Raw genomic sequence first — 17858 nt, 5'->3', positions numbered from 1 at the left:
TCTTTCCTTGTTCCCATATGAGCAGACATGTAAAACGCTTCAAATGGCGCCCAACGTGGGGCGCCATTTGAAGCGTTCAACTGGACAAGACAACAACTGGATACTGAAGGAGGCAGAAAAATGAATCGGCCTCACACGTTGGGTGCCAGTTGAAGCGTTTTACCTGTCTGCTCTAATGGGATCAAGGAAAGACTATCTATAGAGATACTGGGGAGTCGAAATGGGGCTAGCAGAAGGAACAGACACGCAAACCTTCATGCGAACGGCAGCTCATTTTTTGTGCGGTGGCAGGTCGTAGATTCGTTGGGAGGGGTAGGAGGGTTTAAAGAAGACTAAACTACATAACCAAATAAGCAAAGGATACTTACACAGACTTGAGGACTTTCCTACTATTTAAACAAATTGGGACGCCGTTTGAAAAATCCTCAAATTCTCATATCGAGTACTTACTGGAAAGCAACTGGGGGACATTCATCGTAGATTCCTCATTGGGGTTATAGTGGGCTACAAATTATCATCATTTGGCTTCTATGCCATTATATTTTCTTCTGTTCTAAAACTTATTCACTTGTATTAGATATCTGTTAATAATTTTCTTAAATAAAGAGGTTACAGAAATAAAGATGTGTACATTTTATAATGTTTATTTAAACCTTAATACCTTTTTATTTTTATTGAGAATAGACACATTCTCAAACCAGAAATGAATAATAATAACAAAATACATGATTTTACAATTTTTAACCTTATTTTTAGCAGTGTACCAAAACAAAAATTTGACATGGCTGTCAAATGTCACTGCCATCTAATATTTACTTTACATAATATATTTTCCATGTTGAAAACAAACATTTTTAATTATGTAAAACCTTTACCAATAATATCCACTTGTGAATTATTTAAAATAAACATTATCATACCTTGTTAAAACAAAAATCCATGTCACAACACTTGGAACTTCAAAATTTTCCATTCAGACGGGGCTGGGAGGGGAAGATATTCAAATCATTACAAAACTGGATAAAATCGATACCAAATAATATCATCTGGGCATTTCTTACTGGAACATGAACAAATCAAAACATCATAAAAATAGCAACAGCTACATAAAGGACAGGAACCAGGAAACCACGCACTTCTTTTACCGGCAAATCAAACTGCATAACAATAGAACTGTTTCACAATAATATATCCATTAAAATGCCGTGAAACTATTGTCATTATATTCCTTGACATGTTAGAAATCCATTAGTTCTTTTACTATAAGAAGAAAACCATTTTGGCCGGCAAAGTGCGACTTTCTGCGAGTCTGTTAGTTGAGTTCTAAAAGTACATCAGCTCTGTAAGCATCTTTTTGTTAGAACTCAACTAACAGACTCGCAGAAAGTCGCACTTTGCCGGCCAAAATGGTTTTCTTCTTATAGTAAAAGAACTAATGGATTTCTAACATGTCAAGGAATATAATGACAATAGTTTCACGGCATTTTAATGGATATATTATTGTGAAACAGTTCTATTGTTATGCAGTTTGATTTGCCGGTAAAAGAAGTGCGTGGTTTCCTGGTTCCTGTCCTTTATGTAGCTGTTGCTATTTTTATGATGTTTTGATTTGTTCATGTTCCAGTAAGAAATGCCCAGATGATATTATTTGGTATCGATTTTATCCAGTTTTGTAATGATTTGAATATCTTCCCCTCCCAGCCCCGTCTGAATGGAAAATTTTGAAGTTCCAAGTGTTGTGACATGGATTTTTGTTTTAACAAGGTATGATAATGTTTATTTTAAATAATTCACAAGTGGATATTATTGGTAAAGGTTTTACATAATTAAAAATGTTTGTTTTCAACATGGAAAATATATTATGTAAAGTAAATATTAGATGGCAGTGACATTTGACAGCCATGTCAAATTTTTGTTTTGGTACACTGCTAAAAATAAGGTTAAAAATTGTAAAATCATGTATTTTGTTATTATTATTCATTTCTGGTTTGAGAATGTGTCTATTCTCAATAAAAATAAAAAGGTATTAAGGTTTAAATAAACATTATAAAATGTACACATCTTTATTTCTGTAACCTCTTTATTTAAGAAAATTATTAACAGATATCTAATACAAGTGAATAAGTTTTAGAACAGAAGAAAATATAATGGCATAGAAGCCAAATGATGATAATTTGTAGCCCACTATAACCCCAATGAGGAATCTACGATGAATGTCCCCCAGTTGCTTTCCAGTAAGTACTCGATATGAGAATTTGAGGATTTTTCAAACGGCGTCCCAATTTGTTTAAATAGTAGGAAAGTCCTCAAGTCTGTGTAAGTATCCTTTGCTTATTTGGTTATGTAGTTTAGTCTTCTTTAAACCCTCCTACCCCTCCCAACGAATCTACGACCTGCCACCGCACAAAAAATGAGCTGCCGTTCGCATGAAGGTTTGCGTGTCTGTTCCTTCTGCTAGCCCCATTTCGACTCCCCAGTATCTCTATAGATAGTCTTTCCTTGATCCCATTAGAGCAGACAGGTAAAACGCTTCAACTGGCACCCAACGTGTGAGGCCGATTCATTTTTCTGCCTCCTTCAGTATCCAGTTGTTGTCTTGTCCAGTTGAACGCTTCACTATAAGTATTTGAAAAATATTCAGCAAACAAATTAACAATTTCTGTACCACTAGAACCAGTGATATTATTATAGTGTACCACTGATGGTATATTAGGCTTGCTATTTTTATTACTAACAAATTTCCAAAAATTTCCAATATTATCCCTGAGAGATGATTCAGTAAATGCAATGTAATCACGATAACATCATTGTTTTAAGCGTTTACATTGAGCCCTTAATGCAGAAAACTCATTAAAGAGAGTGGGGGATTTAGTTCCCCCAGATATTCCCCTAGATACAGATATTCTTTGTAAACTTTCTTTTTCTGAATAATTGTAACTTTGAGATCTGGAGAAATACCATCCTTGGCTTATAAGCTTTCATTTGATACCTCATTTGTCACTCTATCTGGTATAATGATGGAGGAGTTGTGTTTACAAAGTCTCAGAGTCACGGATAATTCAAAGTTTTTCAAAATGGATGAAAACACTATAGATATTTTTAACAGTGGTGCTGGAGAGATTAAAGGCAGAAACGCATTAGAGAGTCATGGACGTGACTTGTCACGAACAATACAGTAGATTTGAGATTCTCATTAAAGATTTAATTAAGTTCTCGCCGCCTCCGTGACTTCCAAATGCGTTCATGAAGATTAAAAACAACGTAAAGACTGAGCTAGACTAGTCCACGACGAGTCGAGTCACATCCATGACTCTGTAATGCGTTTCTGCCTTTAGTCTAGCGTTTTCTACATATAATTATATTTTATTTTTAAAACGTGTTTGTTTTTGGAATAAATAAATCCTAATGACACAAATTGTTCTATCACACTGTTCAAAATTTGTACAATAATAATAATGAACATTATATCCTTACCTTGGCTTGGGCATGTGAAACAATTCTCCAAAAATGACTTCTACGATACAGTATTCCAAGGGAATTTTTAACTTATAAGGGAAATTCAACAGGTGAGCAGCACAATCTTTCCTTTCCAGGTGGTACAGTTCAATGATTGAATGAAGATGCTCTTCAATGAGAAATCTTTCAATAGTTTGGGCTCCTGGTAAAATGGGCACTTCTGGACAGTCTGTGTAGTCAAATAACCTAAAACAAATTATTGTAAAATAAGTACATTGATATAGTGTTGCATAGGGAAGTGTATACATGAATCGGAATGCTTATCCTTTTAAATTCAGGTAAATACCTAGATATCGTAAAGCGTAAAGATCTTACAGTATTGTTTAATATTATCAATGGCATATATTACTGCCCTGAACTCCTTGCTAAAATATTGTTGTTTGTTCCACCACGATCAACAAGACAAGTTCAAACCTTTCATATTTCTTTTCATAGATATAATTACTCATATTTTACTTTTGTTCCTAGAACACTAAGGGCCGGTTGTTCGAACGCTAATCAACAATGATCATTATCAAATATTTCATTACTGTCACCAAAACTGTCAATGTCAACTTTGTTTGGGTTGCTGAAAACATAATTAATTACAATTATGAGATTTATTATTAATTATGTTAATAATTATTGTTATATTAATTGATTATAGACTCCATAGACTTTTTAACAACCTAAACAAAGTTGACATTGACAGTAATTAATTATTTGATAATGATCATTGTTGATTAGCGTTCGAACAACCGGCCCTAAGACTTGCTAACTCCCTAGGTGACCTTTTACTTTTTGGTAACTCTGTTGATGTTTTTAAGAACCATTTAACCAAATTAAATATTTAGCAATGTCATAACCTTGTTATTTGTTAGTAATTAATGTTTTGTAATTATTTTACTTTGTCATGTCTTTTTAAATGTTTTGTACTCTCTCATTTTATTCTTATATATTCAACACTGTAATTATCAATATCTCATTAATGTATTACCGAATTGGGCTTGCCCGTATAAATAAATAAATAAAAAAGATATGTACAGGAACAATGTACTGAAAAGTTCTTTTAAAAACAGAGCATTGGTTTCTTAAACCAGACATGCATTCAGGTCCAATTAGACCACTGAGAGACAGCAATAGTTAAATAGTGAGAAAACAAGTATTGTGAGTAGTATATCTTCCAAAACGTTAATATTTAGGTTGTGATTAAGAGGCAACAGTAGCAATCAACAGGTAGCAACAAATGCGGTCCAAAATTGCGGCTGTACAGAGCCTAATTTGAGAAATCTGTTAGTATGTAGAAATTACTCTCTAACTAAATAAAATATTTCAAAAAGGAGCCTGTACCGCCGCGCCATTAAGAAGAACAAAAAAATACACTTTCTTCAAATAAACTCTTTTATCCCATGCCTAGATTTTGTGTCATATTGGACCTAGTAAAAATTTTTATTTTTAACAAGAAATCGAACATATTGTAACTAAATAACTGATTAGTCAACATAGAGAAAGTGTCACTGTAATTTTGACAAACCTGCGTCAGATTTCTGTTCTGTTATCTGCATAGGGATTACGAACACTCAATACAAATTGTATCCCCCGTTTTACTGTAGCGCCATAGAGTATTCGTAATCCCTATGTAGATAACAGAACAGAAATCTGACACAGGCTTGACAAAATGACAGTGACACTTTCTCTATGTTGACTAATCATTTATTTATAAATATGTCTGATTTCTTGTTAGAGATAAAAAAATTTACTAGGTCCAATATGACACAAAATCTAGGCATAGGACAAAAAAGTTTATTTGAAGAAAGTTTATTTTTTTATTCTTCTTAATGATGGTACAGGCTCCTTTTTGCAATATTTTATTTAGTTATAGAGTAACTTCCACATACTAACATATTTCTCAAATTGGGCTCTGTACCGCCATTCTTTATTATATCACGAATATTTGTGCCAAATATCTTGTATACTGTTGCCTCTTAATTCTCATTCATTTTTAGAACAATTTTGTTAATTGTTTGAGCTAAATGGTATTTGCTAAATAGTCAACAAAAAGTTTTACAGTTAAAATAAATGTACTGCTACTTATCAGAATACTGCCTTTCTGTTATACATTACATGATAGAGGAATTGGTTTTAAAAGTTGCTATACAGTAAAACCTCCGTTAACCAAAACCTTTTTAACCGAAACATTGTTTAACTGAAATGGCTGATAGTTTTAATGATTTTGTTAATAAATAGTAAATTTAAAGAAGCAATAAAATTAAGGAAATGAACATGTTTACACTTGTTTTTTTTAAGAAATATTCTATTTACTTTTGTGTTTTTCCTTTGACAACGATGTTTTGCAGTCATATCTCTCCAATACTATGTAATTTGATACAAGAAGAATACAAAAACCAATGTTATTTTTAACAGAAAATCTTGTTATCCAAACCGACCTCCTCCCACTATTTCGGTTAACGGAGGCTTTACTGTACTTGTTACCTTAAGAGGCAATGTATTATAGCAAACTGTCACAAAGTGCTGACTATAGAAGATAAATATTCAAAAAATTCACTCACCTAAATACAACCCAAGGCATAGGGTACTCATAAGTTTCGTGATGAGGTGGAGGTATTATAGAAGGTAGATTATGCTGTAAGGCTTCACACAAGATAGAATCAAAAGCTAAATATGGCCTAGGAATATGTTTTTCAGCCCAATTATCCTGCTTCAACTTCCGTACTTGTGCCCAGAGGCAATCTAGATACTCTTCTTGTGGATGGGGGCTATCTATTGCCCAAACTCTTAAGGCTTTGTGGTGCTTCTTTGATCTTTTGTTTAGAAATACTTCAATTTGAGTCATCAGGTCATATAATGACTTCTCTTTCTTTTCATACAATTCTCGTCCAACCCATGGGAGTGTACTAAGTATGGCAAAAACGTACCAATCTCTACGAACCTGTGGTACGTTATCTTCATTTGCTGTATCTATCATATTGTTTAGTAGCTGCAGAAGCGAAGTATTTGAAATGACGTGACAGTTTACCAAATCTGCTAAAAATCGGAGTGCATATCTGGCAGCATCCCATTTGCATTGTTTTAAAGATTCCTTGAAACTCTTTACCATATACTCTACAAATTCTCCACCAAAATTGTAATTCTTAGCGTTCAATAACCCTACTAATGTTGTATAAATGGTACATTTCTCAGGCATTCGAATAGCGCAATCTGTGAGGATCCTTAAAATCTTGGCCCTAAAAGTTGAAAGATCTGCTTCCAAAACACTAGCTAAGCCTTCCAAATTACTTTCTAGGGACGACGTACTCTTTTCGCCTACTCTGAGAATAAGAGATTCCAATCTGTCTTCAATCTCTTGGTTTTCTGAGACACGACGCCGCTTTCTGTATGCTCTCTCTAAAAAAAAGTATGTCACAATATTAGATGTAACAATTACAAATTGGAAAAAACCTTACCGTATCCATCATCATCATCATGAGCCCTTCGTCGACTCATCTTTATGTTTATATTAACTTTATTTTGCTTAAAACTTTGAAATATGTTCGAAACCGAGCCAACTGTAATTAAAGTAAAATAGAACTTTTTGACAGATGACAATTAATTTATACTCCAAGCAGTCCAAGCTGACGACTGCACAGATCACTTAACTCTCTTTAGATGTTTCACGCAGGTATCTCAAGGTCATATTAAACTAAATGTCATTTTTAGTAATGATACATTTTTTGAGATGTCGCCATGCACCTGGAGTGAAGATTTCTTCTATATCACAGAGTCTGAGTGTCATTATAATTTGTCAACTGTCATAATTGTCAGTATGCCTTTATCTTTTATCTTTATGTCGGTAAAAATGTTTTGTTAGCTATAATAAAGAATCCTGATTTAGATAAAATGGATTCAAATACAGTTTTTGAAACAAAACGAATGTGATTTGAAGATCCCTAGGAAGATCAAATTCCTAGCTTACATTTGCATGGTGAGTTCAACAAGTATTTGTTATTAGAGAACAAGTAACACAGTTAGTGGTGTAGGGAAGCAAACGAATGTAACACCAAGTAAGTAACCCCTACAGAAAATATATAATTAATACAAATTATTTTACGTGAAATGAATATGGTTATTATCAAATCAATTATATTAATTTTTTGTTTTAGTTGAAAGTCCTTCAACAAGTAGAGATGCACACATGTTTCAATCATTTGAGATACCCTTTTGTAGAAGTATTTGGAAGATAACTATTAATAATTTCATTTGTAAAGATACGATTTGTAAAAAAGTATATACAAAGTGGTTTTGCTGGTATTAAATAAATAAATAAAAATACGTTGTCATGTCTTATTTTTTCCCAAATGGTATTTTGTATATTTGAAATTAAAAATAATTTGCATATTTTAAAACCAAATTATTTTTTTTTTCAACTATACAAAATATTTTAACCTAACATTTTCTTCCCACCAAAATTACATTTTGAAATTCCCGCTTGCATTAGTTCCGATACAAGCGGCATGGAGCGCTGTTTTTCATATTTAACCAAAGCGTTATCGTGAAACATCTAGAGGAGGTAGGTGATCTGTGGACGACTGTTGACTTTCACTGACGACACTGACGTTGACAATAAGGTGTGACAAATGACAGACCTTTGGCCTGAATGGCTGTGATCAGTGATCATGGATCATACAGAATATAAAAAAAATTGGCAACGTGTATAGAGGTCCTGCAGGTGGATCACGAAACTCGATTATCGACTTTAGTCGATCGAGTTAACTCGATAATCGGGAACTTTGTTTCACGACATTCGATAAATCGACTCGACTCTACCAAAATCTCTCGACAACCCTAAAGGTATCGAGTTAACCAGTTTTGAAGGTTATGCTAGTATTATTAGCGTGTTTTGGACGAAATTAATTTTTTTTTTATATAAAAACTAATATTTGTAATTATTTTCTATAAAAACTAAGGGCCGGTACTTTATGTCTCGATTAACAGCCCGTTAGTTAACGGAGGTTATATCGGGACCTCTTTAGGGTCTCTTGCGTTGTAATAAATGCAATTACAATATTACAAGTATTATAATAATTATAAATAAGTATAATAATAATTATAATTGCCTTTATTACAACGCAAGATACCCTAAAGAGGTCCCGATTAAACCTCCGTTAACTAACGGGCTGTTAATCGAGACATCAAGTACCGGCCCTTAATCTTATATAAAATCACAAGTGCTTTGGACCAAATTTGTTAATTTTTTAATAAAAATCACAAGTATGCTCCCAATTGTTCGAGAACATTTACAGCAAATTCAAAGAAGGCAAGAAAATCTTGCATTGGTTCGTAAACGTAAACGCTGTGTCTAGGTACACGCTAACGTGTACACAAATAAAAAAGTTAGGTACACGCGAAACGTCATCAAGTCAGTGACGTCACTATTTAGCGTGCACTATTACTGGTGTTTTTGCATACACGCTAACTTGAGAATACCGCGAGTGTCAGAGTGATAAAGAGATTAGTAAATTAATGTTGATTAGTAAAGAGATTTCTTATTTTTTATCTGTTTAGTGTTTGTTTTTAAATTAATTATGGAATGTGGACAATTATTTAGTTCTTTTAATTAATTTAACAACATTTTAAAACAGTATGAAAAAGATAAGAGACAAAAATTCGTGAGTAGCAGAAGTGTTAAGATAAAATATACAGGGCGATTGATTATTTGATTGATCAGTAGTAAAGTTAGTAACAAAAATTGTAGCAAACTTTAAGCTTCATATTACAAAATTAGTTAAAATGTTACACGGCGTTCGATAATATAGTGGCAGACCAAACTTACGTTTTTTTTTAAATCGAACACCCTATATTTTATTTAATGTTCGAAATCTTCTTAACGTCCCCATCACAAAAATATAAAGGTTTATTATATTATACAGGGTAATTACAAAGTTATAACCAATTTTCTATGAAAATCGTAACAAGTTCAACTCCCTGTATAAATAAAAATAAACACAACAGCAGTGGTTTATAAACTGGTGTAGTCGGTTCGCTAAACTCAGACACAACTGGCTAGTGATTTTAGTCTGTTATTTTTTTTTTGTTTTTTGCCAATTTTGCCAAAATTGGCAAAATTACAGAATATTTAGTAATTATTAACTATTTAGTATAATTACTTACTAAAATCACTAGCCAGTTGTGTCTGAGTTTAGCGAACCGACTATACAGGGTGAGGCAAATAAAGGGCCTATTAGAAATATCTCAAGAACTAAAGGCAACAGAATCATGAAAATTCGTATTAAGGGATTTTGAAGAGTCATCTGTTTAATGAAAATATTTTCATCTATTTGCTACTTCCGGTTATACCGGAAGTTGCTTATAACTTCGTTTTTTAATGGGACACCCTGTATATTTTTACATTTTTGGATTCTCTTCGATGTCTTCTTTCTTAAAATATGAGATTTTGTAATGTTATACAGGGTATTTTAAAAGATAATTACGTTTTTTTATTAATTTCGTAGCAACATTCATACCCTGTAGAATTGTAGTAATTTGACATCTAAAACTCTACTTACGTTCAAATGATTTTTAATATAGTCTACTATTGTTAAGAATCATTAGTATAGCTAAATTTTTTAAATTTTAGTATACAGGGTTGGTTGAAACTCGGAATGAGTATTTTCTGAGTTTTCTTAAATGTAACACCCTGTATTTTAGTATTGTAATCAAATGATATTTTATAGTACTTTTTTATTTCTTAGGCATTCCCTATACCTAACTGCTTTAATTTGTTCTTAATTGTTAATCGCACCAACAATCTTAACTACGTAGGTATTTTGATAGCTAAACCATTATTGGTAATTTTAAGGATCAGTCTGGATTAATATGTATTTATTTCTGAAAAATTATTTGTAATTGAATATTTTCACGGCCAACCTAATAAAATTTTACGTATTTTTGTTGCAATTAATGTTTAGCTATAATCACCAATAACTCACAAATTAAAGCAGTTAGGTATAGGGAATACTTATAAAATAAAAAGTACCATGAAATATCATTTCATTACAATACTAAAATACAGGGTGTTCCATTTAAGAAAACTCAGAAAATATTCATTCCGAGTTTCGACCAACCCTGTATACTAAAATTTCAAAATTTGCTATACTAATGATTCTTAACAATAGTAGACTATATTAAAAATCACTTGAACGTAAGCAGAGTTTTTAATGTCAAACTATTACAATTCTACAGGGTGTGAATGTTGCTACAAAATTAATAAAAAAACGTAAATATCTCTTAAACTACCCTGTATAATATTACAAAACCTCATATTTTAAGAAAGACGATATTGAGGAGAATCCAAAAATGTAAAAATATACAGGGTGTCCCATTTAAAAAAACGAAGTTATAAGCAACTTCCGGTATAACCGGAAGTTGTAAAGAGATGAAAATATTTTCATTTAATAGATCATCCTTCAAAACCCCTTTATTCCAATTTTCATGATTCTGTTGTCTTTAGTTCTCGAGATATTTCTAATAAGCCAGTTATCTGCCTCGCCCTATATAATTAACTTACTTATAAAAAATATTTTAACAGTATTTTGTACATGTCATGTCAACTAAACATTTATTTTGCTAACCTGAATATATACTTTTATACAAGGTATACACATTTGCTTTACTACAATTAAGTTTGAAACTTGAAACATCCGAATAGTTCTGCTTCCCTTCCCCTTCCCATAATAACAAATATTTTTCTATCAAACAAATACTAAACATATATCAAAATAACGTGTACCAAAATATACAGTCACTGCGCACGCTAAATAATGACGTCACTGGCTTGATGAAGTTTAATTCGCGTGTACCTAACTTTTTTATTTGCGTACACGTTAGCGTGTACCTAGACACAGCGAAACGTAAACAACTCAGACGAAATCAGGAACCATTTGAATTGCCTGAAAAAAGATTTATAGAGTTATTCAGACTCTCTAAGGACTTACGCCCGGTTTCATAATCAACTTAAAGTGAACATTAACTAAAGTTCACTTTAACGTTGACATTTACCCATATGAATTGCATTGACAAGGGTACCAACTTAAAACTTAAAGTCCACTTTAACTGATTATGAAACCGGGCGTTAGCATCAATACTCATCCAATTTGTAAGCCATCATGTAGCAGAGAGAAAAGTAGCTAGAGGAATAACTGTAGAAAGTATAGTTCCGTGTAGTTTACGTTTTTACGCAACAGGGTCATATCAAAGGTGTTTGGAAGTTTCCCACTTATTTCTTATAATATGTTTGGCATTGGGACCCGTAGCTCTTCCAGAAACCATTTCAGGGTTAGACTCAAATGAATCTAATAAAATTTTCCACTGTTTTGGGGTTGGTCTAGTTGACATTGTTATTTCAATTTAAATCAACCGTAACAACAATAACGACCCTAAACAACGAAAATAAACGTTTTGAACGTGTCTTCGGTTGCCTACATAAACTGAACAGAAGTTAGGTACAATCGAGAAACTCGATTTTCTACTCGATCGAGGTTCGTGAACAACTCAATAGACTCGATAACGAGTTAAGTCGATTTAGTCGAGTCGACTTTCGTGATCCGGGCCCTGTTTGTGTACATACGCATTTTGATATAGACAGATATCTACATATCGCTTTCTATCGATATTTGAATATCAAAATATATGAATTTTTAGCTTTAATTGAATTATTTTCTAGTTTTGCTCTAGTCTATCAATTAGAGTAACCTAGCAAAACTAGAAAATAATTCAATTAAAGCTAAAAATTCAAATATTTTGATATTCAAATATCGATAGAAAGCGACATGTAGATATCTACAGTGCACGGCAGGCGTATCTATAAAAATATTAGTACATTTGGACGTTGAGAGGTGACTCAAATTTTTTTGCAGAAATTGCTTGAAAATAACTCAAATAATAATATTTGAGTTATCCTCCTTCTCAAAAAGGTCCAAAACATTGTTTAAATAATCAAAATGTCAAAAAATGAAGGAAAAATTCGATTTTTTTCTTCGTTTTTGATTAAAACTTTAAAGAATTCATTTCCGAGAAAAGTTTTACTAACATAAAAGTTGCACTACTAACATTTATGCTACACTTAGGACCTTCATATTTCACCCAAAAACTTTATGATACAGTAAAACAATACTGTAAGTTTAATAAAGATCGGTTCAATAGATTTTGCAAAATAAATTTTGCAATCCAGCTTTCGCAAAAAGAATTCATTTTTTCAAAATGTTACAGGACTGAAAATAAAGCAGACAGCACGTTGAAATTTTTTTTGCTTATAGAAATGTACTGTACCTTTCATTTGCAATTTGCAAAACTAAAATCGATTAACTACCACGGCGTCAGGAATTTTTTTAAATAAACATTAATTATTGATGCTACGCGCAGGACAGCGGATAGTTTGCTCTGATTGGGCATTTCAATGACCTTTGCTAATGATTGCTACATTTTAGTTTATATTACATTTCGATATAAATAAATCAGTTTGTTTATTGCAAAATAAAAACACATACTCTATCCTTTGAAATAACACTTTTTTAGCAAAAACTTTCTTTGTTCATATATTTTAACTTAGGGAATAAAAGTTTATTATTTTTAAACATATGCAATTGTTTAAACAATATTTCACAAACAATAATAAAATAATTTTGATTTTTGTGGAATTAAAATTTTAAAATACAACAAAATATAGAGTAAGAAAATAATATATTAGATAAAGATTGGAAGAAATTTTGGTGTAAATCAACTTGTGTGAATCGAACACCGCAGTCCTGCGCGTAGCGCCAAAAATTAATGTTTATTAAAAAATTTCCTGACGCTTGCTGTCTGCTTTATTTTCAGTCCTGCAACATTAAAAAAATGATTTTTTTGCGAAAGCTGGATTGCAATAGTTATTTTCCTAACAAGTGCAGAAAGTCATTCTTTTCCGCACGCGACTGCAGTTTGCCGAACGACGCGAAGCGGGAGTTAACGGGGGATAACTCAAATATTATTATTTGACTTATTTTCAAGCAATTTCTGGAAAAAAAAATTTGAGTCACCTCTCAACGTCCATCTCAAAACAGATGCGCCCTGGGCCCTGATTCTAAATCAAATTTCGACACTAAACAAGTCGCTTTCAATATGGCGATGGCGACTGTCGAAATTATTTGACACGGAGATGAATGAATGGCCAAAAGCGAGGTTAGGTTTAGTTTAGATGTGTTTTGTTTATTTCTTGCAAGGAAAACTAAATCAAAAGGTATTATAATATAGCTGGGTTTAATTGAAATTTGCTTGTTTTGAGGAATTAGATAGAATAGTATTAAATTAGAAATATAATAATTGAGAATGTCCACAACATGAATCATCAACTCAATGAAAGATGTGAGGTAATAATCTGGGAAAATTAGTAAAAAACAAGGAAAATTAATTACCAGCTATTTTATTGCTGGACATGCTGAAATAAAATCTTCAAGATTTCCTATATTAGTAATATAGCTGTGCAAAGTCCACAGAAAGTGTGCTATTTTGTTTATAAACAAATTAGCGCTCCGAAATCTTTTTTTTTTTATTATTGCTCTAAAACTCCGAAAATTTTAACTTTAAACCAAAACACTCACATAAAAATTGACAGTAATTTAATTCTGCACATTAATAATTTATTCCAATTTCCTTCGACGGAAATTTTCTTCGGAAAATTCGGGTTTTCCAAACAAAATCTTTAATTTTCAACTAAAATTTGAGGGAAGTAATTATTTATCAATAATTAAATAATTTGGTGACAGTGACATAAATCTTTTTTGTTATGAGTGTCTTGAAGATATGAAAATTTGTATGTACAAAGAAGACCGGAATTAAAAGGTATCTAATGGTTCAAAGATTAAAATCCTGTTGTTTATAACTCTGTCGCAAATGCCGGTCAAATTTGACCGGTTATACCTGGAATCACTCCTCGCAATTCAATTTGTTTTTCTTCGAAAAGGACACAGAAGCCGTGCTCTTTTCAACAGCGTTAACTTAATTTAATTTAATCTAATATTTTCTGAGGGGTTCTATTTGTTTATAAGCCAAAAAATTGTTTCTTTATAACATTCCCGAGACCGCTCAAATGGTCCAATTTCAATCCTGTAAGGTACGTTGAATAGGTATAGTGCTTTTTTATATGAAAATCATAGTTATTCTGGTGTATCATAATCTTTCTGGTTATTATTTCGACCGAAATTTTTTAATTAACATTTTAATTATTGCTAAACTATTGGTTAGATTGTCGCCGGTCTCCTGATATACAGAGAGGGGCTAAATTATGGAATAAATTCATTTTCTCTAAAATGGACGATTTTAGAGAAAAATCCCGAAACAGGTCGATTTTTATTTTTAAATTAAATTTCTTGGCATATATTTCAAACTAGTGACGTCATCCATCCGAGCGTGATGACGTAATTATTTTTTTAAATAGGAATATGGGTTCGTGTTGTAGCTCATTTACAAAGGCGTTCAATTCTCTATTCAGTATTATAAACATTAGTTTCATTATTTATACAGGGAGGCCAAGAAAAATTTTGAATTAAATTAATTGACGCAAGAAGAAGAATGCATGTAATTTATTTAACTCAAAATACATTGTATTGCTGTCAGAAAATAGAAAAAAATGTTTATTTTGCAAATAAACATTGCTTTTAGCTTAAATTAAAAGTTCAAACTGCCAATAGGTAGGAGGGAGTCTGTTTGTGATTTAATTTAAGCGAAAAGAAATGTTTATTTGTGAAATAAACCTTTTTTTCTATTTTCTGACAGCAGTACAATGTATTTTGAGTTAAATAAATTACATACATTCTTCTTTTTGCGCCAATTAATTTAATTCAAAATTTTTTTTTGGCAACCATGTATAAATACCTAATGATATTAATGTTTATATTACTGAATAGAGAATTAAACGCCCTTTCAAATGACCTACCACACGACCCCTATTCCCATTAACAAAATTATCGATTACGTCATCACGCTCAGATGGATGACGTCACTAGTATGAAATATATGCCAAAAAATTGTAATTTAAAAATAAAAATCGACCTCTTTCGGGATTTTGCTCCAAAATCGTCCGTTTTAAAGAAATGAATTTATTCCATAATTTAGCCCCTCTGTATAATCTACTATAATAAATCTTTCATGTCTTCAATTATTTAATTATTGATAAATAATTAGGTACTTCCCTAAAATTTTAATTGAAAATGGCAGATTTTTTGGGAAAACTCGGATTTTCTGAGTAAAATTTTTGTTGAAGGAAATCGGAAAAAAAATAACTTTGTGCAGAACTAAATTACGGTGAATTTTTATTTGAGTGTTTTTGGCTCAAAGGAAAAAATATAGGAGTTACAGACCACTAATTGAAAAAAAAAAAGAAGATTTAGGAGTGCTAATTTGTTTATAAATAAAATAACACACTTTCTGCGGACTTGTCATACCCCATATTACTAATATATGCAATCTTAAGATTCGATTTTAGCAATAAAATAGCTGGTAAATAATTTTTCCCAAAAATGGTATTTTTTCGATAATTTTCCCAGACTATCAACAAAATCCAAGAAACCGAAGCGCCAACCCAAATTCTGAGCAGTCTCAACATAATAAGGTTAATATCCCCAAGAATCGCGCGGTGTCGAAATGAAATTGCGACTGTCGAAATGAATTAGAATCAGGCCCCTGGACTAATAGTGTTTTAAAATCTTTAAGACAAAAACCTTCTCTTATAACCGAAAATTAAAATTGACGTATTACTTTGTCGACTGTTTCAAAATAAATTTATTCCATACTTTTGCGACATACTGTATATTTGAACTTACTGTTCTGTGATAGTGGAATAGGGCTTTTCATCGATTGTCATTTGTTTCGAGCTTCTGTCATATGTTGTATAATCTGTGTATGATATTAAAATACACGGATTATACGACATATGACAGAAGCTCGAAACAAATGACTGTGAATGAAAAGCCCTATTGTTGAGAAATGTTGACATTTGTTCACAACTCACAACAGTTCTTCTTTTTTAGAGTTGAAGTTTGACAAAAACAAAAAATATTGTTTTTAAAGAAAGGTGGATTCATCATGTAATTAATCGATCTAAATAATAAGAACTATTATTCTATTATATATACATTCCCTTCGGTCTAACAGTCTTTTGTGATAAATTACGTCTAACGAAAAATGGATATTTTTGCTACACTTTTTCTGGGCTGCGTTTCAGTATTATTTGGCATAATTTTAACTTTAAGTGTGCAGTATTATGTATTGTATGTTTATTTAAAAAAGAGCCCAGTGGCAAAGCCCTCTGTAACGAAAAACTCGACCGACTACAGTTTACCACAGGTATTATTTATTTATTAAACATTGGTCTTCATATTGTTGCAAAATTAACAGCTTTAATTTAAAGAGTGTTATCGTTTATATTAATGTATGTATACAAACAGCTTTTATCTATTTAGGAAACAGCTATATAGTTTTATTGCATTATATTTTTAGCTGATAGTTGCTTGTAATGATCTAAAAAGGTCAAAAGGTCTATGAAACTATTTTGATTTTTCATTTGTTTCACAAAAACAATACTTGTCAGAAGTATCAATATTCACAGTTGATATCTTGTAAGGATAAATTGATTTCTGGACACTGAAAACAGTATGTCATTAACCCATTAACGCCCAAATAATTTTTTTTAATTTAAAAATTTTCTTAATACATTGTGTACCACGCTTTAATCGGGATAATAGTCTCAGGGGCCATTGATATCCACGACAAGAAAGTAAGTCATATGTGTATATTAAAAATGAGCCAGGTGGCCCCTGGCAAAATATCTCTGTATCTCATATATGATGTGTTAAAGTGCCCTCTTCTTGATGGGGGTTGGCTACTAAAATTGCAAATTCTTTGTTTTCAGCTGTTCAAAATTTAGAACTCTCCATTATCAGATGTTTCTTAGATAGTCTTTTACTTCCTGATCCCCTGATTGTTCTTTTCACTCTTAGTTGAGCATCTGAGTGATATTCCGTCAGAGGAGAGAGTTATAATAGGAGGTGATTTCAATGCACATGTGGGCCAAGCCAAGACAGGATACGAAGCAATACATGGGGGGGATTAGGCTTTGGAACCATTTATTTTTATTTATTTATTTATTTATTCACGGGCAAGTCATATTCAGATATAAATGTTACAGTGTTCTAAATTATTATAATATAACATAAATTATCATAATAGGTTTGTTCTAGCAAACAGTCAAACTAGTCAGAAACCGTCAGCAAACAGTTGTTCAGTGATAGAACATAATACAGTCACCAGTGCTATCCCCTCTACTCGCGCTGGTC

General features: G+C 31.9%; 2 protein-coding genes and 1 long non-coding RNA gene across 3 annotated transcripts in view; 2 read left to right on the top strand and 1 right to left on the bottom strand.

Moving 5' to 3' along the window:
- LOC126879221 (nuclear cap-binding protein subunit 1) overlaps positions 1–7126 on the bottom strand; it is an 84567-nt gene extending 77441 nt beyond the window's left edge. The window contains exons 1-3 of the mRNA XM_050642278.1: positions 6960–7126; positions 6066–6900; positions 3475–3702 (exon numbers count right to left, since the gene is read on the bottom strand). Coding sequence (XP_050498235.1) covers positions 3475–3702; positions 6066–6900; positions 6960–6999 — 1103 coding nt within the window. The 5' untranslated portion in view covers positions 7000–7126. The remainder of the gene's footprint in view (positions 1–3474; positions 3703–6065; positions 6901–6959) is intronic.
- A 250-nt stretch (positions 7127–7376) lies between these two features.
- LOC126879302 (uncharacterized) lies at positions 7377–7825 on the top strand. Its single transcript, XR_007696038.1, has 2 exons — positions 7377–7556; positions 7656–7825. It is a non-coding gene; the product is annotated as an uncharacterized LOC126879302 (long non-coding RNA).
- Positions 7826–16572: 8747 nt separating this feature from the next.
- Positions 16573–17858, top strand: part of LOC126886115 (PDZ domain-containing protein 8) — a 52552-nt gene continuing 51266 nt past the window's right edge. The window contains exon 1 of the mRNA XM_050652961.1: positions 16573–16869. Coding sequence (XP_050508918.1) covers positions 16708–16869 — 162 coding nt within the window. The 5' untranslated portion in view covers positions 16573–16707. The remainder of the gene's footprint in view (positions 16870–17858) is intronic.

This window comes from Diabrotica virgifera, chromosome 1, assembly GCF_917563875.1.
Source record: "Diabrotica virgifera virgifera chromosome 1, PGI_DIABVI_V3a".
NCBI classification, from domain to species: Eukaryota; Metazoa; Arthropoda; class Insecta; order Coleoptera; family Chrysomelidae; genus Diabrotica; species Diabrotica virgifera.
Note: the sequence above shows the minus strand (reverse complement) of the source record. Positions and strands in the feature narration are given on the sequence as shown.